We start from the raw sequence: 24,403 nt of genomic DNA, 5'->3' as shown, positions 1-24,403 counted from the left end.
TTCTTTCCTCCAACTTGAAAGGCCAAAGGACACACAAGTATACAAGAGTGGCTTAAAATATACATTGGAAGAGAGAGCATTTTGACAGTCAGCCTGATACTGCAAGAGAAATGCTTTTTTGTGTGGCCGTTTCTCATCTCCCTAGATGAAGGGATTCAGCCAGTGGGAGCTAACAGGAATGTCCTAGTCAATTGCCCAAAGCTAGTAAGTGATCTTGTTGGGGAAGAAGCCAATGGAGAGCTGAGCTCTGTTTGATGAAGAATGGGGGTATGAGTAGAACACTGTTTAAAAAAAAAAAATCTCAGTTTCCATTAAGATATGGGCTGTAGGGGACACAGTTGTTTACAGGTCATTAACTATGGCTGACTTGGAGTTAGGGACCACACTCAGCCGCCCCGCATGCGCGGTCTCCATCCTTACACATCTCAGACGTGGACACTTCAATCCTCCTTCAACTCCGACATCTCCGGTTTAACCCCTGTGCAAAATCACCTCCCTTCACACCTCGCCTGGACTGCTGCAGACAACTAGGTCCTGCTCCGTTTGGTGTCTTGTGGGAGAAGGTCTGGAAAGCCTTTTGTGATGCAGTGGGGTCAGGAATATATTTGCTGTGGCCCCAATAATACAGAGAATTAACTGCCCAGATACCTTGCATTCCCGGGATCCCACGGGTCGGGCAGCTTCAGGAGGTTGGCAAGAACCTTTATGGCTCAGCCCAGTCTGACCCATGGGCTCTGTGGTTTATCATAGAAATTAGGTATGTGCACATACAATCATCTATCCCTTTTCTATATGGCCTGCAGTGAACTGTCTTTTCCCATTCCTCGTGCAGTCAGGTGAGTCTGTGTGACTCGTGCGGCATGGCGCCCTCCTCTCCTCGCCCAAACACCTAAATTCCATCACACGGAACGTACTTAGGTGAGAATCTCCCCCTTCCTCCCTTACTTTTTCAGTAAAGACAGAGAGAAGGGAGGCCCAGAACCAACAGCAGTGAAGGAGATGGTCCCTAGTAGGAGGTCTGAATAGTGCCTGGCACATAGTAGGTGCTCAGATATTTGCTCAGTGAGTGAATACGTTCCGACCGGAAGGTGACTACAGGAGCAGTCCGTGACCAAATGCACGACACTGAGCGGCACCAGCACCTGACTGACTGGGCTGCAGGGAGGAGTCTCTTCTAGGAAGAGCCACCCTGCTGGGCACCTGGCAGGACGCACTGACAAACGCACTGACAAACGCTTCCCGAGCCTCTACTGCGGACTTGCCCCCAAGCAGCGCTCTCCGTCTGGAGAGGGAAGGAGGGAAATGAACAGACGCTCTCGCACGATACGCAGTAAACCCGACAGCAAACGTTAGCGTACACGGTGGAGCCGAGAAAGATAGCTAGCGATGCCGGGGACAGAGGTGGTGGAGGAGCCAAAATAAGATGTCCAAGTTCTCAGGAAGGTAACAAACCAGCAGAGCTTGTAAGAGAAGGCCAGAAATAATAGACGTTAGCAAACGACTGCCACGAGAGGCACAACGAAGCCCAAGGAAGAGCTAAGTGGACTTGAATGAAACAGTGTCCGGAATTTAACCAGCGGAAGTAACATTAGTTCCCTGGAGTGGTGGGGACAGTGACCGATGGGCTACGAAGGAACATGAACCACCACTGGTTTTTCACAATGGCTGGTAAATGGCAGGTTTTACTGAATCATTCTAAAATACCTATAAATACGGACACTATGAAGGCCTCACGTTAGTAAGCTTTCCGCCCTATACGTGTTCTCTGCCGCCTTGAGCCTGGAAAAGGGGCTAATGGAGAAGGACCATCCCTATCCCATATACATTGAGGACTGGGGCAATGTCTGTTCACATCTCCTGATCTCCTCTCCAGGGGGGACATACAAACTCGGCAGAATTGTTGCAGGTGATCTAGTTTGGAATCTAGCATTTGAATATGGAGCCACTGGCAGGAAGGGACGGTGCCTTGCACGTAAGTAAATATGGTGAGTCAAGGCCCAGCACACAGCTTCGTTGTCCTATGACAGTGCTGTGAATCAAACAGCAACAAAGAAGTTTTAAGTAACCTCTCTTCACTGAGGAACAGCATTCCAGAAATTCCTGCAAGTCCTAGACTGGTTGAGTAAAAATTATAGTGCCTTTATTTTTTATAGTGTTCTGTGCTGAATTTTAAAAATATATACATTTAACTTCTATCAAAGCTCTCAGATCACCTTCTGAGATCTTCAGAAAACAGAGGACTTGAATAAAAGGGCTTCTTAAACAAGTGGCAGAACATTTCAGCAGCATGCCATTTCCAAGTGTGCACGGAGTACTAAACCTTGACTATCTTCCATGGTGGAAGAAATGTAAATTCACCATTTCCTTCAACTGGGCCTCCATTCACCACTGCTAAAAGTACTAATGTTCCAGAATATTTATAGTTGCTCTGAATTGATGCCAAATCCCTTTCCCCTATAGTATCAGCAACTTCTGACTTGAGTCCATAATTTCACCAATTATATCTTGACTCCTTAAATCTTAGCATCTAAACCACCATGTTCCTTCTCTTCATTAGATATCTAATGACAACAATCATTCATTTTCTATGAATTCATTATAATAAACAGTGTAGGGTTGCATTTCCTACCTACCACTCCTTCACTACTCTGTATCATTCACTGTCATTCTCCAGGCCTGTTCAAACATGTATACATATATGGGGTTTCCCCCCTTTCTTTTTATAAAATTACAAAAACGGGATCACATTCTACATATTACTTTGCAGCTTCCATTTTTTTCTTCCTAGTAAATCACAGCCATGCCTGTAGCTCCAGTCACAGAACTCTTCTTAATGGCTTTGTGCTATTCCCTACTATTGAATATATCAGATTTATTAAACTCTTGCTTGACATGTATGTTCTTGCCATATTTTTTACCATTACAAAGTTACTTTTATTTGTAGATCGATCACCAGAATTAGATAGCTGGGTAAAAGGTATGTAAATTTTTAACAAATCTGCCAGATTCCTTTTCAAAAGCAGTAAGAGTGCTTCATTCCCTAATTCCTCATCAATAATGTATATTATTACTCTGAATTACTCTTTTTACAATGTGATAGGCAAAATAATATGTTATCTCACAGTTTAAATGTGTATTAGCCAGATTACGAGTCAGGGAGCATGCTTAGTGCCTGACTTTCATGGTTATTGGCTGATTACATCTCTTGTGTAAGATGTAGCCTGCTGATACACTTTGGCCCACTTACGAAACTTTTTATAGCTCTTCTTACCATATCTGATTTTTAGCTCCTATTCACAGAGAAATCCTTTTCCAGATAATTGTATTTTGACTTTTATTGGGTTTTTCTTTTCCATGAAGAGTTCATATTAGTAAAGTGCAGAGTGCCTGACATGCTATGAAAATTTCAAGATAAAAATTTCCAATTTTATAAGGTCATTCACATCATTTTGTGACATGCTTCTATGATAATACGTCATTTTTTAAACTGTGACTCCTTTACATGGAGCTACAAGTGATTTCTTTTACCCATTCCTCTGTGGCTGAACATTTTTAAGTTATTTCACATGTCTGATATCACAAATAATGTTACAACCAGTATTTTTGTATCTAAGTCTTTGAACAAAGCTCGCTTTATTATTTTCTTGTGCATTTCTTAGACCTAGATGATTTTAATGGCCAGTAATGAATTTGGAAATAATCTGTTGTTCTTTCATGTTGATCAATTTTCTAAATAATAGAAATAATTGTGCTTTTGTGGTCAGTTCAAAGCCTCATGGTTCTTCTAGTAAGTACAAGGTTTGTTTGTTTGTTTTAAAGATTTTATTTATTTGACAGAGAGAAAGCAAGAGGGAGAGGAGAGTACAAGCAGGGGGAGGGGCAGAGAGAGAGGGAGAAGCAGGCTCCCTGATGAGCAGGGAGCCCGATGCAGGACTCGATCCCAGGACCCCAGGATCATGACCTGAGCCAAAGGCAGTCGCGTAGCCAACTGAGCCACCCAGGCGCCCAGTATAAGGTTTGTTCTTACCTTCTTATCCACTCCTGTAGTCTCTGAGGTTCTAAACCTTAATGAAGGTTTAACTAAAATTAAATCCTAAACCTTAATGCTTCTCTCTAGTCTGTGTTCTTCCTCTTGGGACATCTCATTTCCTTATACATCTTCATCTCGTTTCCGTAAGGATGACTTCGCAATTTTACCTCACTTCGCAACTCCACTCCCTTATTTCTGCGTTGGACTCTACATGGCCTTTCCAGACCCTCGCACAGTGCCTCTCACTTGAGATTCCCAAGATATGTTCCTCCACGTGTGTGACTGTGGGACTTAAACATGATAGAGTGAGGCATGTTTACTTATGGCAGAACTAGTCATGAAGTACCTAGAGTACTCAAATTCAGAGGGACGGACGGTACATGATGGTTGCCATGGCTGGAGGAAAAGGGAATGGAGTTATTGTTTAATGAAGACGGAGTTCCAGTTTTGCAACCCAAAGAGTTCTGGAGGTGGATGGTAGTGATGGTTGCACAACAGTGTGAATGCAGTTAGTACTGAATCGTATACTTTAACATGGTTAAAATGGCAAATTTTATGTCATGTATATTTTGTCGCATTTTTTTTTTTAAAGGGGGCATACGACATCAGTGTTTCCTGAACTTTTTCATTCATGGGACTCTTTTTCTCAGGGAACATCTGATGGCACTATGTTCCCTGGATCCCACTTTCCTTCTCTCCTAGATAATAAACTCCTAGAAGGCAAGGGACTGTGGCTGGTATTTCTTCATTATCTCACAGTGCTTGGTTTGTTGACTGATTTTAAGGCGAACTAATAGTAAGAGCAGGACATTTGACTGTTCTAATATATTAGTGTTTTATAAAAGATAGGTTTTGTGGGTGTTTATAAACACTGAGAAACCGGAGGTTTTTTGTTTTGTTTTGTTTCTTGTTTTACAAAGGACAGCCTTAAAATAATAAAGATGTTCTAAGGTAAGATCTTGTGCATTAATTTGACACCAGAAGCAGGACTGAGTGCAGAGTGCCTTCTTCAACAGATCGGTTTTGGAGGAATAGAAAGTCACCATCTTTTAGTAGATTTTATACGCTGGTTCTAAACATCTGTCCAAAACCCAAAACTCCATGGGAATATTATAAAAATTTCAAGTGTTATCCTACTTAATTCATTAAAAAACAACATTTAAAATGAGGCGCCTGTGTGGCTCAGTCAGCCGAGTGTCTGACTCCTGGTTTTGGTTCAGGTTGTGATCTCAGGGTTGTGGGATCGCGTCCCAGGTCGGGCTCTACGTCTCAGTGTGGAGTCTGCTTAAATTCTCTCCTCTCCCTCTGCCCCTCCCTGCTCCTCAAAAAACAAAACCAAAACAACAAAAAGACCTTCAAAAGAATCAGAGGTTAGCACTCAGGACAGAACTGTCTTTTGTATATAATCAAGAAAAAAACGCACCTCTCTTTTGGGGAGCTCGTTGTCTCTATTGGAGTAGTTAGTAAGGCCACTGTAGGCCTGGATAATGGGGCAGACTTAAAGTAATAGTACTGTACGGCTCACTTGCTTCTTAACACTCAGTAATAAGAAGAGGGGCGCCTAGGTGGCCCAGTCCGTTGAGTGTCTGACTTTTGATCTCAGCCCAGGTCTTGACCTCAAGGTCATGAATTCAGGCCCGCCCTACATGTGCTCCACACTAGCCATGGAGCCTACTTAAAAAGAAGAAACAGGGCGCCTGGGTGGCTCAGTGGGTTGGGCCGCTGCCTTCGGCTCAGGTCATGATCTCAGGGTCCTGGGATCGAGTCCCACATCGGGCTCTCTGCTTAGCGGGGAGCCTGCTTCCCTCTCTCTCTCTCTCTGCCTGCCTCTCTGCCTACTTGTGATCTTTCTCTGTCAAATAAATAAATAAAATCTTTAAAAAAAATAAAATAAAATAAAAAGAAGAAACATTAGTGCTTCTGATCTTTGCAAAAGCAGTGATAAGAGCACAGGTGTGTCTGAAAAAGATCATATATACCCTTACTCCCATTTAGTTTTAACAATATGCTTGCATTAAATGCTTAAAAATGAACATTCTTATCTAGAACAATCTCTAGTTTCCTATTTAAATAACCAAAGGGACAACTATTTGACATGAAATAATTTCGTCAGTCAAGGACCGGTGAGGCAACAAACAACACGCTAGTTATTTTAACAAAGAGAATATAAATAATTGTTAACTAGAGATTTAGAAAAAAACACATTTTATCCCATACCAAGACCAAGGGGATAAAAGGAAGTTCCATGATCTGAACAGCCGAAGTTCAGCACAAAGAGATGGTTTATACTTTGCTATTTATTTAGTTTTAACCCAGGATAGAGAGAATGATTAAGAAGGTTTTTCAATGTCAGCACCGTTGACATGTGCACTGGATGACTCATTATTGTGGGGAGTTGGGGGGAAGGAGCCTGCGCACAGGAGGACAGTTAGTATCTGTGGCCTCCACCCAGGAGATGCCCCCCATAGTGCCCTTTCCATCCCACTCCAATCGTCCGCAAACACTGTCCTCAGGGAACAAAATTACCCCTAGTTGAGAAACACTGGTTTAGGTCATGTTACTTTTAAGTTTACAATAATAGGAAAGGAACCAAATTCACAACTAGCTTTATGCATCACCATAAATATATATTCTAGCCCAAGCAACTGTGCCCACACAAGACACAAACAAGCACAGATCCTATTTTAGATCAAATTAATACAGAACACCTACAGCGGTACTGACCTGTGCAGTTAGTATGGTAGCCACTAGCCTGATGTCAATATTGAGCACTTGAAACATGGCCAGTATGACTGGGATGTGCTGTTAAGTTTAAAATTCACACTGGATTTCAAGGATGAAGTCCCCAAAACAGGATACTCTTGTATGGATTACATGCTAAAATAATATAATTTTGAATATAATGAGTTGCTTAAAATGTATTAGTAAAATTAATTTTACTTATTTTTGCTTTTTTTATAGTTATATATATATGTATGTGTATATATATATGTATATACACCCACACATATACATATATAAATAAAATGATATGTGTGGCTTGCATTTGTAGCTTGTGCTACATCTCTACTGGACAGTGCTGGGTCTAGACTCACAGGTACCCCTATTCAATCTTACTACAACTTCTGAGAAACTCTGTACGTCAGGTTTAACAGGCATATCCTATTGGAAGACTTGGACCACCAAGGCCAACTCAGGCATAAGCGAAGTTTATGCTTGTTACAGTGTGACTGTTCAATGTATGAGATTTTTATCAGACTACTCAAAGGCAAATCCAACCCACAGCAAGATTATCAGGGGAGGACACACACCCAAAGTTTGGTTGTTAAAAGTTTAATAAAGGCTAGTTTAAAATAATGGCTAGTTTAAAAATGGCTAGTGATGTTTTTAGGGAATTCAGTCTTCCCCTTAGTCCAATACTTCTTTTGTTGCATGTATCTCTCTCAAAAAGTTACTGTTAAAAAGTAGCATATCCTTGGATTTTATAGTGCTTGCTATTTGAAAACATTGAATACATTTGAGTATGATTTCCTATGTTTTTCACAAAAGCCCTTGGCTATAATGATTGAAATACTGAAAATGTAGCCCAAATGTTTCCAGGAGGAAGACTTTGGTCCAACGGCCTACATTCTTCCTACAGATGACAGCAGTTGGTGTGTGTTTAAACTCCACTTTCAAAGTATGTATTTGCAAAGTTCCCAATACTCTTTCCCAATCAGAAGGAAAACAGGCAAAGGTGCCTGGGTGGCTCCGTCAGTTAAGCATCTGACTCTTGATTTCAGGTCAGGTCATGAGCTGGGAGTTGTGAGGTCAAATCCTGCATCCAGCTCTGCACTGGGCATGGAGCCTGCTAAATTAAGATTCTCTCTCTCTCCTTCAGTCTCTCCCTGACCCACCTCCCTCTCTAAAAGGAAAACAAGCATGCATACTTAAACTATTTAGGAAAAAACCTAGAAGTTCTTTGGTGGTCAAGTGTCTTCCAAATCTTACATAACCAAGGGCTTCTGTTATTCATATTTATTTATAAATGATTCCTAGGTAAGACGATTTCTACAAAGACACCGAAAACTAGGAATGTGGGCTAGTCTGTTCATGTGCCAAGGAGACAGAGGCCATCCCTGCCTGGAATCCGGCTTTCCCACCTTACTGCAATTATTTATTTTCTAATCCTCTAGGCTGCAAGTGCATCTTAAGTGTAGACATTGTCTCTTACTCTTTTCCTCAGAGCACTACTGGCATCTGTATGTTGAAGGCCAAGCTTTAGTCCTTTCCCGCTCTGAAATCAAGAAATTGTCTCCACGAGTGAGAATCACTTAAACATTCCCCGACTGACGACGGTTTGACTTAAGATTTCTCAACTTCATAATGGTGTGACAGTGTTACACATTCAGTAGAAACTTCGAATTTTCAATTTCCATCTTAACCCAAGCTAGTCACACGCAGTACCATGCTCGCCAGATGCGGGGCGGTGGCAGTGAGCGGCAGCTCCCAGTCAGCCCCGACAGCAGGAGGGCTAGCAACTCTACTTAAAATTATACTGTAACTAGCGGTGCCTGGGTGCCTCCGGAGGTTAAGCCCGGGACTCTTGATTTCTACTCAGGTCATGACCACAGATCTCACGTGAGACTGAGCCCTGCCTGGGCTCTGTGCTGGGCCTGGAGCCTGCGTAAGATTCTCTCTCCCTCTCCCCCTCCTCCTCGCTGGCGTCCTCTAGGAAGGAAGGAAATTATTCTACACCTATACAACCACTCCGTTTTCCCCTTTCAGTACAGCATTCAATAAACTAAAGAGATATTCAACACTTTCTACGGAATTGGCCTTGCGTTCGATGATTCTGCCCAAGTGCAGGCTAAGAAGTGATCTGAGCCCATCGAACAGGCGAGGCTAAGCGACTAGGCTTAGGTATATCAAACGCACTTTCCATTTGCCGTGTTTCCAACCGGCAGGGGGTTTAATCTGGAAGGAAACCAACCGTAAATCAAGGCAGATCCGAACTCCGTAGCATCCCTTCCCGCGAAACAAACCAGGCGCCCGACCTGACACACGGGACGCTCCGGGACAGCCGTCATCACCGCTGTCAAGGGACGTTACCCGGGCGGTCCGGCGGGCTCTAGCGAGAGACACCCCGAGCCTCGCGCTTTCTCTAGAGGCCGGCGCTCCCGCGGCAGTACCTTTTCCAAAACTCGGTCAAAACCGGGGACACGGGCCATCGACTTCATCAGCTCCAGCACGTTCTGGGTCAAGCGGCTCATCGTGGACCGCTCCGGCTTCCGGACACAACGCAAGAAGGAAGCTTGGGTTGAGTCGGGGGGACCCCGAAGTCCGCGAAGGGGTAAGGACAGGCAAGGCAAAGACAGCCGCGTCCTCTCCGCCCGCTGGCGCTCGGCGTCTGGCGTCTCTTTCACTCACCGCCAGCGGCCCAGCGGCTCTCGCTCTCACGTCCCGCCCCCACCCCCACCTGCGTTGTGACCGCGCACGCGCCGTGGCCCCCGGCCCCGCCCCGGACCGCTCGCCCGCGGCGCAATCCGGCCTCTCGCCCTCCGAGGGAGGAGCGCGTTTCCGGCCGGGTGGTTGAGGTGGGCGCGCCCTGGCGGCGGGCGCCTGCGCAGATCCGGGCGTCGGCCCTCAGTCGCTGCGGGGGGGCGCGGGGATCCCCGGGCGAGCCCATGGAGCGGCCGAGCGGCTCGGAGGCGGAGCGGGCCGAGGGCGAGCCCGAGGTGAAGAAGCGGCGGCTTCTGTGCGTGGAGTTTGCCTCGGTCGCGGAGTGCGACCCCGGCCTGGCTCAGTGCTACCTGGCGGAGAACGACTGGGAGATGGAAGTAAGCTTCGTTGCTCTCTCCCTCCTCCTCGCCTCGGGCCGGGGCGCGCCCGGGTCTCACCGCTGTGTGTGTTTTCCAGAGAGCGCTGAACTCCTTCTTCGAGCCGCCCGCGGAGGCCAGCGCCGCGGAGAGCCGCCCTAGCACGGCGGCGGGGCCCGAGTGCTGGTGAGGGGGCGCGCGGGCCGGGCGGAGGCGCGGGCCGGGCGGAGGCGCGGCGCTGGGGGCCGGGAGGGACCCCTCCTCGGGCCGGGCGGGGTTGGGACGTGAGCGCTTCGGAGTGGGTGGGGGAGGCAGAGTTCTGTGCTCCAGAGCGGGAGCTTCCTGGGGTGGTCGCTCGCGCACTCCCTGCCGGCGGCGGGAGCGGGAGCTTCCGCGCTGCCCCGAGGTCCGGACGCGTCCACCTCCCCGCAGTTCGACCGCCGCCCGTCTTTGCCGGTTCGTGTCCCCTCACCCTCTTCCCTGTCCCGCAAGTTGTTACCGGGCATCCAGCTTTCGCTTTCTCCAGTGGGCGTTCTCTCTTGCCTTGCGTCCCTTGTAAAGATACTTAATGATGTAGGAATGGTTTGGAACCCACGGCCGGGAAAGACTTTTTTTTCTTTTTTCTTTTTTTTAAGATTTGATTTATCTCAGACAGCGAGAGCGGGGTTTGGAACCCACGGCCGGGAAAGATTTTTTTTTTTTATTTTTTTTTTAAAGATTTGATTTATCTCAGAGAGACAGCGAGAGCGGGGTTTGGAACCCACGGCCGGGAAAGTTTTTTTTTTTGTTTTTTTTGTTTTTTTTTTTTTAAGATTTCATTTATCTCAGAGAGACAGCGAGAGCGCGGTGGGAGGGGCAGAGGGAGAAGCCGACTCTGCTGAGCAGAGAGCCAGGTACGGGGACAGATCCCAGGACCGTGAGATCATGACCTGAACCGAAGGCAGCCCCGTAACTGACTGAGCCACTCAGGCGCCCCAGAAAGAATTCTTGAGACCTCTTTGGTGCAAATAAGGTGGTTTTACTAAAGACGGGGTCAGAGCCCCTAGGCTGAAAGAGCTGTACTGGGAGGAGTGGCCCATTACAGGCTTTCGAGGTGGGAGGGGGTTAGAGTCTCTAAGGTACTTTGGAAGCAGGGTTTCCAGGACCTTGAGGGGGCTAGCTCTTGTTAGGAAAAGGTCACTTATTACTGTTTAGTAAAAACTCCGTCATGAGACCCTTCAGATGGGTATCGGTGGGTCATATGCTTGGGGAATGATTGCCAACACGTACCTTGGGAGAGAGTGGTAGAGATGGAGGAAGTTTCCAAGGGCGTTTTTCTGTGTTGAAGTAGACTCACAGGATCCTGGGTAGTTGGGCTAAGACTGACTTTTGCCCTTAGCAAAGTATTAACATTAAGGCCGCTGAGTCCCCAGGGGAAGGGCGCTCTGCTTGTTTCAGGGACTTGTCAGTGGCCTGTAGGCAGTAAGGAAATTTAATTTTTCTTTCGCCTTTGTTTCCCACATTTATTACCTTTGCCTAGAACCTTTTTTTTCCGACTCTTTCCATGTTAAGTAGTATTTACTTTAAGGCCCAGCTTAGACATGTCTTACCTCCAAGAAGCTTTCCCTGATCTCTCAAGTCTGGGTAGGTTTTCCCTTGTGGGTAATCTTGCAGCATCGTGCATGAGCCCGCTGGTAGTAACTTAGTTTATATTATAATTGCTGTTTAATGTTTTCTGTCTCCCTCTAAACTACCATTTTGCAAAGTTAGTATCTGTTTTGTACATTAAGTTCCCAGAGTCTAGAACAATATTTGGCGTGTAATAAGCTCTTAATAAATGTATATAAAGTTCTCCCGGATATATGGGCAGCCTGCAGAGTTAACTGTTCATAGTGAAGACACTTGTCCCTTTGAGCTCTTCAGCTGCACCACCTTACAGATGTAATAAGACCATTTCTTTAGGCTCCTTTCCCTGACTAGCCTGTTACTGGGGGAGTTGCCCCCTCATCCACGGTGACAGAGCTCTGCCTCACCTGTTGTAGTATTCGCCTTGCTCAAGCTGGCCTGTCAGGTCCTCTCTCCTGGGATTTCCAGATCGGGAGGAAGCGAGTTCGGTCTGAACCTTCCTGTGGAGCTGGAACAGTAACGTGAACCTAGTATTTGTGGGGAAGCGGAGAATGGTGCTCTGCAGAAGGAGAACGAAGCCCAGGGAAGTTGAGTCAGTGGAGTCAGATCAAGAGAAAGCCTCGATTGCCTTTCCTCAGGGATAGCTGCACTCCCATACCTGGCTCTGTGACATGTTTCTGTTGCCTTCTAAATGCCTCTGTTTTGCTCATAGGAGCCTGAGTTAATTTCCATCACTTGCAACCTAAATTGTAACCAATAAAGAAATTGGAACAGAGGCTCTTGATCTCAGGGTGGTGAGTTTAAGCCCTCGCTGTTGTGGGCGTGGAGCCTACTTAAAACAAAACAAAACAAAACAAAACAAAACTATGTGCTGGGGGTGCCTGGCTGGCTCAGTTGGTAGAGCATGCAACTTTTGATGGTAGAGCTTGTGATCTTTGATCATGGGATTGTAAGTTAAGCCCCATGTTGGGTATAGAGCCTGTTTAAAAATAAAATCTTAAAAAAAGAAGAAAGAGAAGACATTGAGACAGGAAGTGGATTCCCCGAAATAGTTCCACAGAAAAAATGTGAATCCAGCTGAGTAATGGTTAAAGGGAGGAGTTCCCTGGCTCAGAACTATAAACTGGAACGTTAGTGGCACAATTGGCAAAATTTGAAGAAGTCTTAAAATTATATGATAATGTTGTATAAGTGATAACTTTCTAATGTTCAGTAATACTAGGTGTATATATATAAGCCTGTCCTTGTTTCTAGGAGGTACATACAAAGGTATTTCTGCAAACATCTCAGAATAAAAAGAGCAAAGCAGGTAAATGTTAAGGAAGTGAGGTGTCAACATTTATGTGGGTGAATGGTGAAAAGAATTCTTAATACTGTTTTGCTGAAAGTCTGGTATTATTTCCAAATAAGTTAAAATAATAAGTTAACTAGATTGATTGATCATGGTGGTCACTTTACAATGTATACAAATACGAAATCATTATGTTGTGCACCTGAAATGAATATAATGTTGTATGTCAGTTATATCTCAATAAACTTTTTAATTAAAAAGTTAAATTATTTGCATTAAATTTATTAACGTTATAAGTATAAAAACCTATTTCTTAAATTTATGTATTGTGTATAACTGCTTGTCGGTCACCTTTTAATAATGGTTTGTCCCTTCACTCAAATACCTGCCTTGGCGGGGATGGTGGGAGGTGGCGTCAGGATGGTGGTCTGGAGCTTGTGCATGTGGCCTCTCCAGCATGGCAGTGTCAGGGCAGTCAGACTTCTTACATGATCTCTCGGGAGAGAGTGGTCAAAAACGCTTGAGTGAAAGCTGCAAAGTTTCTTATGACCAAGCCTCAGAAGTGCCAGGATTTCCTTTCTACCATATTCTGTTGGTCAAGTGAATCAGTAAGGCCCAGAGTCGGGGCGGGGGGGCAGGGGGCGGCATTAGACTTCACCTTCCAGTGAGGGGACTAGTAAAGAATTTGCAGCTGTTACTCAAAATGAGATCTTATTTCACATGTTTCATACATTTCACATATGATTTAAAGTGAATCCAAATTTGGAAATCTTATACTATGTAGTCTAATTTCAGGTCATAGTTTACAAAATTTCTTTCTATATAAGATGAGGGCTACTAATAGAAAATAATTTAAAATTAATCAGTTCAGAGATAATTTGCAGAGTTGTGTTTCATTGTGATCTCGCCAGTGTTGACCTAACAAATGAAGAGACAACTGATTCCGTTAGTTCTAAAGCCAGTACATCTGAAGGGATTCCGCGAGAAGATGGCAGCGTGTTCTCTTTCATTACCTGGAACGTTGATGGATTGGATCTAAACAGTCTGCAAGAGAGGGCTCGAGGGGTGTGTTCCTATTTAACTTTGTAAGTATTATTGCTTAGGTTCAATGGTGGCATGATTACGTGGCTTACCTATCTATAAAGAGGGTAATGGTCGAGATTATGGGTTTTGGAATCCGATCTGAGTTCCAGAAGAAACGTAAAGAATGGAGAGTGATTGCCTCTGAGAGCAAGAGTATGGACGATGTTAGAAGGCTTCTAGTACTGTTTCACTTAATAAACCTTGTATATAATTATTGCTCTGAAAATTAAATTACCAAAATGGTCTGTATCTGCTACACACTAGCTGTATGACCTTCTGTAGTCCCCTGTGAACCACCGGGGTTCTCTGCAGCTCGGTGTCCTTATGGATAATTGTTTTATGAGGATTGGTAACTTGGAAGGCATCTACTGTAGTATAGGACCCTCGTAGGCGCTCTAACATATACTGATTCCTGTTGTCAGTGATTCCAGTTCTTCTCACTTTAAAGTGTTAGGACATATGTTTTTCTAACTTAATTTGTTCTTACAGTATTTGTTAAATAGCACAGATCTTTCGCATTTTATAGTTACCAAATATCAGTATAAACACTGAGTGTTAGGGTGCCCTAGGGGGCAGTAGTTTTGTGTTTCTTTTATGTTGTGGTGTTCTGCTAATCTAGGTGTCAGCAAATGAAATAGTATACTTGGTATTTATTAAAAATTGATGTTTTGAATTAGGTACAGCCCAGATGTGGTATTTCTACAGGAAGTTATTCCCCCGTATTGTAGCTACCTAAAGAAGAGAGCAAGTAGTTATGAGATGATTACAGGTAACAATTTTCCTGTTACTATCTTTGTCTTCGAAAAACAGTCAATGAAAGAGATAAATCAAGGTTAGCCCATACGAGTACACACAAGAAAAAGCAAAAATAAAAAAAGTTTGAGAAAAGTAAGCCAGATACAGGATACTAGAAAAACCATAAGAGAATATGTTATACAGCTTAATATATGGGAAAAGTATTGGGAATGGATGGTTTTTCAGGAAAATATTAAGTTGCCAAAATTTGAGACCTGGAGTCGTTTTTTGGTAAAATTAATTTATTAAAAATTTAAGTGTGATTATTGCATTTTGGTTATACTTTTTCAGAAAGTCTGTCTTTATTTCTTTTAATTTATTTTGTTTTTTTTCCTAGCTTTTTGCCGTGGATAGTTATTTAAAAGGCTCTTCCATCTATTTTGTTTTTACTGAGTGCATTTAATGTACCACACCCTGGCTGCATTCCATAATCGTTGGCTAAATCTCGGGTTTTCTTTGACTTTCACTGTTACGTAGTATGTGATTTTAATTTTGATTTATGAATAAATTCTCAGTTGCTAAGGAGAGGGTAATCTCTCTTTCTTTGTAGGACAACTTCTCTGCATTCTTTTGGGGATTCTTTTTGACTCTTTTCTGTTTTAGATTTCTTGTTTTCTGAATACCATGCTATTCCTCCTACTTGGTTTTCTTCCTCATTTTTGTGTGTGTGTGTGTGTGTGTGTGTGTGTGTGTGTGTGTGAGTGTGTCGGGTTTTTTTGTTTGTTTCGTTTTTCCCTTCCGTTTATTGTGCTGAACGTGTGGTAGGAACTTTACTGGAGGATTGTGACCTTCAGTTCTGGAAAATTCTTTCCCTTTCTCCTTTCCTCCTTCTCAGTCCCCCTCGCCCTCCCCCACTTGCTTGCAGACTATCATTTTTGTCGCCACCTGTTGTCCTCCTTGGCCCTCCCTTTCCTTCCCTTGTTTCCTTCCTTCTGCCCTTTTCTTTTCCTGGTTTCCCTCTGCTCCAGTAAACCACTTTCCACTTCTTCAGCTATTTTGTTTTCTGGAAAACAGTTGGAAACTTTTATTCACTGCCCCCCTACTTCTATTCTTTTCTCTAATTATGATTTTATACCTTTCTAAATTTTTTGTTCATTTACTATAGTTTTTCTGATGCTTTCAGGGTGAGAAGTGAATGCATGTTAGCTTGGCTCAGTGTCTCAGACATTTCTCAGATTTTCTTACTTGATATTGGCATCATTAACTATTTTTGGCACTTATGTGAATTCTTTTTTATTTTTGCATTTCTTTGATACATCCAGCTACATTTTGGGAGGGGGAGGTAAACATAGGGACTCAGTTGGCTGTCTTCACCTATTTTGAAGGTTCAGATCCATTTAAGTATCTGTACCTATTATAAAACCTTCGGTAGGGGAACTTTGTGATAAACTACACTCTTGACTTCTCAGCCTATATTCTTTCCCACAAACATTTGAAGGTCATGAAGAAGGATATTTCACAGCTATAATGTTGAAGAAATCGAGAGTGAAATTTAAAAGCCAAGAGATTATCCCTTTTCCAAATACAAAAATGATGAGAAACCTTTTGTGTGTGTATGTAAGTAATTTTTTAGAATTTACTTTTTTTTTTTTTTTTAACAATGAGTTGTTTCTTATAGTTCCATTGTGGTTTGTTTTTTTTTTTTCTCCCTAATTGCCATTAGAGAAAATTTTATTTCTTCTACATTCTTTTAAATAGTCTTAAAGGACATTGTAAGTTAAGTTTTTACACAAATACAAATTTGTAAACATAATAATCCTGATCCGTTAGATATCTTCCTAAGAATACTCAAAAATCTACCAACAGTTCACATTTGCTTCCTAAAGTGGTTCCCCCCCCCAAATGTATTGCATATGGTACTCTGTTATACTCTGTAAGGCTTACAAGAATCGATCAAAAGATCTTACTCTCCTAGAGTTTATAGATTAGCAAGGGAGAGATTGTAGTACATAGTAACTAGAATAAAGGAAAGGCATAAAATGCCCCTGGAGGAGGTGTGATGATGTGCCATGGAAGTTTAGAGATAACTTTTAGCTAGATTGTTTTTTGTTTTATTTCTTTTAATTGAGGCATATTTGGCACAACAGTACATAATTTCAGGTGTACAATGCAATGATTGGATATCTGTATATGTTGCAAAATGATCACCACAGTAGTCCAGTTAGCAGCTGTTGCCATACACAGTCACAAAATTTTTTTCTTGTGCTGAGATTAGCTAGGTTGCTTAGTGAAAGTTTCATGAGGGAATTTATGTTTGAGTTGAGCCCTGAAAAATATGTAAGATGTAAGCATTAAGAACAGACCAGTCCATGCGGCAGAACCACCATGAGCAAACTTCGGCAAATTGCATATTGCGCAATGTGTGTGTATAATATAAAAATATGTGAGAAAGGACATATATAAGTATAAATGAACATCACATTCAGTTGGGTGTAGAGGGCATGAAAAGGAGTAGTGTGACAGGAAGTTGGTAAAATAGGTAGGATCCACATTATAGAAGGTCATGAATGCCCAGTGTGAAAGAATTTGGACTTGCTTCTGCAGGCAGTTTAAATAATTAACAGATCCTGCATTGTTAGTATCTTAACTGCAAGATGGTAAATGATTCTGTTATTCATTTAAGTGACTTTTCTTGAGTACCTATGTGCTAGGCTCTTGATAATAGCAGAAAATAAAAGAGCCATCTTCACTTTCAAATGACTCATGACTTTGTAGGAGAGAAATAATTATGCTGTGGGTCAGTGTAGGGGACTTTAAAGGTAGTCTTTCCAGTATGCTATAGGGATATTGAGGAGGGAGCCACTGATTGCCTGGGGACATTGGTGAAGGATGCGAGTGAAGGTGACATTTGAGGTAGGTCTTGCAGTATTAGTGGGTGCTTGCTAAATAGTCTTCTTTGGGAGCAGGATTAGCATGTTGCAGCTTGACCTAGAAATACGAGCACAGTGCTGGTTACATAGTTCTGCTTTGGTAAATATATCCCAATCAATTGAACAATCGGTTGATTCTGTTATCAAATTTCCACATTGGTGGTAGTGAATTTTAACAGCTATAATTATTTATCCTGTTGCAGGCAAGTGTGTCGGGAAATGAACTTTGCCTTATGACTTCTCATTTGGAGAGCACCAGAGGGCATGCTAAGGAACGAATGAATCAGTTAAAAATGGTTTTAAAGAAAATGCAAGAGGCTCCACAGTCAGCTACAGTTATATTTGCGGGAGATACAAATTTAAGGGATCACGAAGTGAGTGACAAAGCCAGTTTTGTGCTTGTGGGCGGATTATTGCTGTGGAAACTAATTTAGGTTTCTTTTGACCAAAGCTGTTATAATGTGTAAGCGATCTTACGGATGCAGTTCAGTAAGTACTTGGCCTATACAGAAGCCTTGGCACTGGGGAAGTGGAAGCAGGAGGAGCTTTGACATTACTGGGGGAAAACTGAGTTATTACATCTGAAACAGACAACGCAAAATGGTATGTGTTGATTAAAAAGAGAGGTATAGAGAAAACGATAGAGAGTTCAGAAAAGATTTAAGTTTTTTTACAGTATCTCGAGTTGGAAGGTGAGGAGAACAGAAAGATTTGGGTATCATAATTTTTCCTACCTCTCTTCTGAGTTTTCTTTTATCTACTTTTTTTTAAACCCCCTTTTCCTGGTACTACCATCTCCAGGACTGAAACAAATCTCTTTCCCCTTAGTTCATTTGAGACGTATTGGGATTTTTTTAGGACCTCTCTAGACTTAGATCATATTAAATGCTAAGCTGGCCTTGCCTTTCCCCCCATCTCTGGCTGAACTCAAATCAGATTAGAAGTGAATTGAAACATTGATTTCACTGCCATGAACTCCAGGAGTAGAGGAAGAAGTGAAATGAGAAATGGAAGCCTGTCGGGACTTCCGAAGTGAAGGCAGCATCCTAAATGCTTTTCTTTGTGATCTTGTGCTCTTGAACACAGATCATTTCTAAAAAAGTCTGGCTCTTGGACTGTTTGCAAATCAATGACTTCATGGTAGCTGTTTTGTGGTACCTGGTTGACTAACTTTGTTTTTTTAAAAAAAAACAAAGGTGCATCCTTGCCTTATATCCTATATAAAAATGTATTCAGAATAGATCAATGACCTGTAAGTAAGAGCTAAAACTATAAAACTCTTAGAAGAAAACGAAGGGGAAAAGCTTCATGACCTGGGATTTGTCAACTTCTTGGATGTGACACCAAAAGCACGACAACAAAAGAAAAGAGATGAGATGAACTTTATCACAATGAAAAACTTTTGTGCATCAGAGGACATGGTCACAGAGTGAAAAGGCAGCCCATGGGATGGAAGAAATATTTGTAAATCCTACAGATGACAAGTGAGTAATAATAATATAATTAATATGATATTGATGTTATATGAAGAATTTCTACAAAAAAGAAACAACCTGATTTAAAAATGAGGAAAAGACTTAAACAGACATTTTTCCAAAGAAGATATACAGATGTCCAGTAAGTACAAGAGAAGATGCTCAACGTCACTAGTCGTTACAGAAATGTAAATCAAAGCCATCATGAGGTATTACATCGGTTAGCATGAGTATTAGCAGAATGCCAGAAAAGAACAAGTGTTGGCGAGGATTTGGATTAGAACCCTTGTGCAGTGCTGATGGGACTATCAAGTGGCATCGCTGCCATGGAAAATGATGTGGTGATTCCTCCAAAAACAGTTTCCATATGGTCCAACAGCTCCACTTCGGGTGTGTACCCAAAACAAAAGCAGGGTCTCAAAGAGGTGTCTGCACGCCTGTGTTCAAAGCAGCAGCCTTATTCACAGTAGCTAAAACATGGTAGTGACCAAAGGGACCATTGACGGATGGGTAAACAAACTGTGTGTTCATGTGATGGAATATCATTCAGCCTTAAACAGGAAGGAAATATTGACAACATGCTCCCATATGGACAGACCCTGGACAGTACGCTAAATGAAATAAGCCCATTACAAAAGGACAAATTTTTTATGACTTCTCCTGTGAGTTTCCTAAAGTAGTCAAATTCATAAAGACAGTATAATAGTGGTTACCAGGGGCTGGGGAGGATAGAATGGGTAGTTAGCATTTATTGGGTATAGTTTGAGTTTGGGAAAATGAAAAGGTTCTAGAGATGGATGGTGGTGATAGTTGCGCAGTTACGTGGATGTACTGAGTGTCTAACTTTTATGTTTAAGAAGTATTGCAGGTTCAGCTCTAGACAACCGTAATGAAGTGCATACTATAATAAAACAAGTCAAACGAATTTTTTAGTTTCCTCTTGCATATAAAATTATGCTTATACTGCTGGAGTCTATTATAAAGTATTCACGGGCATTATGTCTAAAAAGCAGTATATGTACCTTAATAAAAATACTTTATTGCTAAAAATGATAACCATCATCTAAGTTGTCAGCTAGTCATGAACTTTTTTGCTGGTAGAGGGTCTTGCCTTGATGTTGATGGCTGCTGGCTGGTCAGGGTGGTGGTTGCTGAAGAGTGGGAGGGCTGGAGCCATTTCTGGAAATAAGGCAATGAAGTTTGCTACATTGATTGACTCTTGCTTTCATTACTTCTCTGTGCAGGGCAATGCCTTTTGATACCATTTTACCCACAGTAGAACTTCTTTCAAAATTGGAGTCAATCCTTGCAAACCCTGCCCTGCTTTATCAACTAAGTCTACATAATATTCCAAATCCTTTGTTGTCATTTCAACAGTTTTCACCAGGAGTAGATTCCATCTCAAGAAACCACTTTCTTGCTCATCTGTAAGAATCAACTCTTAGGGCGCCTGGGTGGCTCAATGGGTTAAAGCCTCTGCCTTCAGCTCAGGTCATGATTCTAGGGTCCTGGGATCGAGCCCCTCATCAGGCTCTCTGCTCAGCGGGGAGCCTGCTTCCTTTCCTCTCTTTCTGCCTGCCTCTCTGCCTACTTGTGATCCCTGTCTGTCAAATGAATAAATAAAATCTTTAAAAAAAAATCAACTCTTAATCATTTCAAGTTTTACCATCAGATTGTAGCTCTACTTCTAATTCTCTTGCTGTTTCTACCACATGTGCAGTGACTTCCTCCGCTGAAGTCCTGAACCCCTCGAAGTCATCCTTGAGAGTTGGGAGTCACCTTCCAAGCTCCACTAATGTTGATATTTTGACCACTTCCCATGAATCATGAATGTTCTGAATGACATCTAGCATGTTGAATCCTTTCCAGGTTTTTTAACATTTTTGCCCAGATCCATCAGAAGAATCACTGTATATGGCAGCTGTATTGTGAAATGTGCTTCTTTTTTTTTTTTTTTTTAAAGATTTTATTTATTTATTTGACAGATCACAAGTAGGCAGAGAGGCAGGCGGGGGGAGAGAGAGAGGAGGAAGCAGGCTCCCTGCTGAGCAGAGATTCCCAATGCGGGGCTCCATCCCAGGACCCTGAGATCATGACCTGAGCTGAAGGCAGAGGCTTAACCCACTGAGCCACCCAGGTGCCCCTAAAATGTGCTTCCTAAATAGTAAGACTTGAAAGTGGAAATGACTCCTTGCTTCATGGGCTGCGTAGTGGATCCTTTGTGAGCGGGCATGAAGACAACATCTCCTTGTCCATCTACACCAGCTCATGGGTGCGTTGAGCAGGTGCATTGAGCAGGTGCATAGTCAGCGAGCAGTAACATTTCGAAAGGAGTTTTTTGTTTTGTTTTGTCTTCCTGAGCAGTAGGTCTCAACAGTGGGCCTAAAATAATCAGTCATATTGTAAACAGATGAGCTGTCATCAGGCTTTGTTGTTCCACATACAGAACACGGTAGATTTAGGGGCACCTGGGTGGTTCAGTCGGTTAAGTGTCTGCCTTCAGCTCAGGTCAGGGTCCTGGGATCAAGCCCCGCATCAAGCTCTGTGCTCAGTGGGGAGTCTGTTTCTCCCTCAGCCTCTCTCCCTGTGCTCTCTCTGTCTTGCTTGTTCTCTCTCTCAGATAAATCTTAAAAAGAAAAAAAAAAAGATTTAGCATCATCCTTTTTTATTATTAAGCTTTTATTTTAATTCCAGTATAGTTAACATACAGTGTTACATGAGTTTCAGGTATAAAAGACAGTGGTTCAACAATTCCATACGGAGTTAGCATCATTCTTAAGGACCCTAGGAGTTTTAGAATGGTGAATGTGCATTGGCTTCAACTTGCAAGTCAGCAGCTGCATTGGCCCCTGACAAGAGAGCCAGCCTGTCCTTTGAAGCTCTAAAGCCAGGCACTGACTTCTCTCTAGCTGTAAAAGCCTTAAATGGCCTCTTCCAAGAGAAGGCTGCCTCATCTACATTGGAAACCAGTTGTTTCCTGCAGCCACCTTTGCTAACCCTGTCAGCTCCATCTTCTGGAGAACTTGCTGTGGCTTCTCCATCAGCACCTGCTGCTTTGCCTTGTACTTTGTGTTCTAGGGATGGTTTCTTAAGCCTCATGAACCAACCTCTCCTGGCTTCAGATTTTCCTTCTGCGGCTCCTCACCTCTCTCAGCCTTCATAGAATTGAGAGTTAGAGTCCGGTTCTGGATTAGGCTTTGGCCTAAGGGAATGTTGTGGCTGGTGTGATCCTTCCCCTCTGTCTCTCTCTCTCTCTCTCTCTCTCTCTCTCTCTCTCTCTCTCTCTCGGCCCTTCTGACTCTCCATATCAACAGTAATGCTGTTTCACTATCATTCATGTGTTTACCGGAGTGACTTCTAATTTCCTTCCAGAACTTTTCCTTTGTATTCACAATTTGGCCTATCTTGGCTTTAGATACACGTTCCTCTCTAAGCTTGATCATTTGCAGCTTTCGATTTAAAGTGGGAGACAAGTGACTCAATTTCAATATTGTGTCTTGGGTTAGGGAGACCTATGGAAAGGGAGCAAGAAGAGGGAAAGGCTGGTCCGTGGAGCAGTCAGAACACACAATATTTATTAAGTTCACTATCATGTGGGCACAAGTACAATAGTCACATCAAAGATCCTGATCACAGATCACTGTAACTAATATAGAAGTAGTAAGAGAGTTTGAAATGTAAGGATTACCGAAATGGGACACAGAGACACAAAGTGAGCAGATACTGTCGGAGCGATGGCACCAGTAGACTTGCTCAGTGCAGCGTTGTCACAGACCTTCAACTTGTAAAAAGCACAATGTCTGTGGAGTGCAATAAAAGGAGGTATGCCTGTATTGTGCCACAATAAAATGTTGTTAAAATCCTGGGGTGTGAAGAGGGAGAAGGAAGATTTGATAGTAAATTTCAAATGAAACGATGAAGGCAGTTAACCTTATTCGATCATATAAATGTTGTATGTCTACATTTATAGACTAAAATAGAGTAACAGTTTTGCCTACCTTTCACTTGGATTTATTTTTTAAAAACTAATAGCAATAATAGAGGCTGCGGATTTTCAGCCTTCTAAGTTTTATCTGCTACCCAGAGTTAGGGATCTGTTTATGGCAGAAGAGAAGGACAAATTCCAGACCTCTTTGGCTGTTTAGATACTTTTATATTACCTACTTAGATTACTTTTATATTACCTACCATACAGCAAAATGCTTTTTATAATATATTTAATATTAATACATAATCTCACATTGGTGCATTAATTTGTGACATTCTGATTTGAAATGTTGCACTTGGACATAATAGTGAAAACTTTTTTCGGTTAGGAGAAAAAGGACTAAAAGTTTTCTTTTTCTTTTCAGGTCACCCAATGTGGTGGTTTACCCAACAACATTTTGGATGTCTGGGAGTTCTTGGGCAAACCTAAGCATTGCCAGTATACCTGGGATACACAAATGAACTCTAACCTTGGAATATCCGCTGCCTGTAAGCTTCGTTTCGATCGAATATTTTTCAGGACAGCCGCCGAAAGTGGCCATATTGTTCCCCAAAGTTTGGACCTCCTTGGGTTGGAAAAACTGGACTGTGGTAGATTTCCTAGTGATCACTGGGGGCTTCTTTGCAACTTAGATGTAATCTTGTGAAATGCTTTCCAAATAAGAGTTTTCTGTCTTCTGAGTAATTTTGTTCTGGATTTTTGCAAATTAATTTCTACCTGTCTGGAAAGGTAGGTTATATGGAAGAATTAATATACTACGTCATTGTAACAGAAGAAAACTACTGTGATTTTTATTTTGTGGATTTCATCCTCAAATTTCAGAACTAAATATTGATGTTTATTTAAACTAAAGCATACAGAATATGAGACTTTATAAAGGCCACCAAGATCGTCAAAGCTTCTGATACTGCTCAAAGCTGCCAGCTGGTTCTCAAGCAGGGCCACGTTGTCTCTGGGCTAGCCTTTATATTATATTTTAAAAATCAGGCACCAAATAGTTTATATTTAAGTAAATCTTTAAAAATGAGACATTATTGTGCTTGGAGGATTGGATCTTTCAATTCAGATAATCTTAAGTGAAAAGGCCATGGTTATGTGCATTTAAGTAGATGGCAACTATCCTATAGCAGACTTCATTTTTGTCAGCTAACAGTACATGATTGGTAAGCTGTAAATGAGATCTTTTGATTTGAAATGCCTTCACTATTTAAAATTCATGTTTGTCAACATGTTGCTGTTCATGTTGCCAGAGTTAGGCTTGATAATGATTTAAGTTGGTGTTATAGCTGCGTTGGGCTTTTTTCCTAACAGAAAATAAATGTTTAAGGAGGAATAGCCTTTTAGTTTTACGTCTTATACAGTTGAATTATTTTACAGGAGAGGGATAAGGAGCACTTTTCAGTGTGCTTTAAAGAAATTTTTTTCCCCAGTAAAAGGATTGTACTTTAAATAAAGAATTTTACTTATT

General features: G+C 42.3%; 2 protein-coding genes across 2 annotated transcripts in view; one reads left to right on the top strand and one right to left on the bottom strand.

Annotated features, from left to right (window-relative positions):
• Positions 1 to 9,680, bottom strand: part of ACOT13 (acyl-CoA thioesterase 13) — a 14,641-nt gene extending 4,961 nt beyond the window's left edge. The window contains exon 1 of the mRNA XM_080805639.1: positions 9,202 to 9,680. Within this exon, the coding sequence (XP_080661765.1) occupies positions 9,202 to 9,282 (81 nt within the window). The 5' untranslated portion in view covers positions 9,283 to 9,680. The remainder of the gene's footprint in view (positions 1 to 9,201) is intronic.
• Positions 9,668 to 24,403, top strand: TDP2 (tyrosyl-DNA phosphodiesterase 2). The gene is made up of 7 exons (XM_080805636.1): positions 9,668 to 9,849; positions 9,929 to 10,014; positions 13,636 to 13,809; positions 14,485 to 14,576; positions 16,041 to 16,159; positions 17,676 to 17,846; positions 23,300 to 24,403. The coding sequence occupies exons 1-7, from the start codon at positions 9,697 to 9,699 to the stop codon at positions 23,579 to 23,581; spliced, it is 1,077 nt and encodes a 358-aa protein (XP_080661762.1). The 5' UTR covers positions 9,668 to 9,696; the 3' UTR covers positions 23,582 to 24,403.

Source organism: Martes martes (genome assembly GCF_963455335.1).
Source record: "Martes martes genome assembly, chromosome: 6".
Lineage (NCBI taxonomy): Eukaryota > Metazoa > Chordata > Mammalia > Carnivora > Mustelidae > Martes > Martes martes.
This window is presented reverse-complemented; position numbering and strand designations above follow the sequence as displayed.

Coding starts and splice junctions, on each gene's coding strand:
- TDP2 (XM_080805636.1), top strand. CDS start 9,697: ATGGAGCGGCCGAGCGGCTCGGAGGCGGAGCGGGCCGAGGGCGAGCCC. Junction 10,015..13,635: donor GCGGCGGGGCCCGAGTGCTG/GTGAGGGGGCGC, acceptor TGATCTCGCCAG/TGTTGACCTAACAAATGAAG. Junction 14,577..16,040: donor TAGTTATGAGATGATTACAG/GTAACAATTTTC, acceptor AAACATTTGAAG/GTCATGAAGAAGGATATTTC.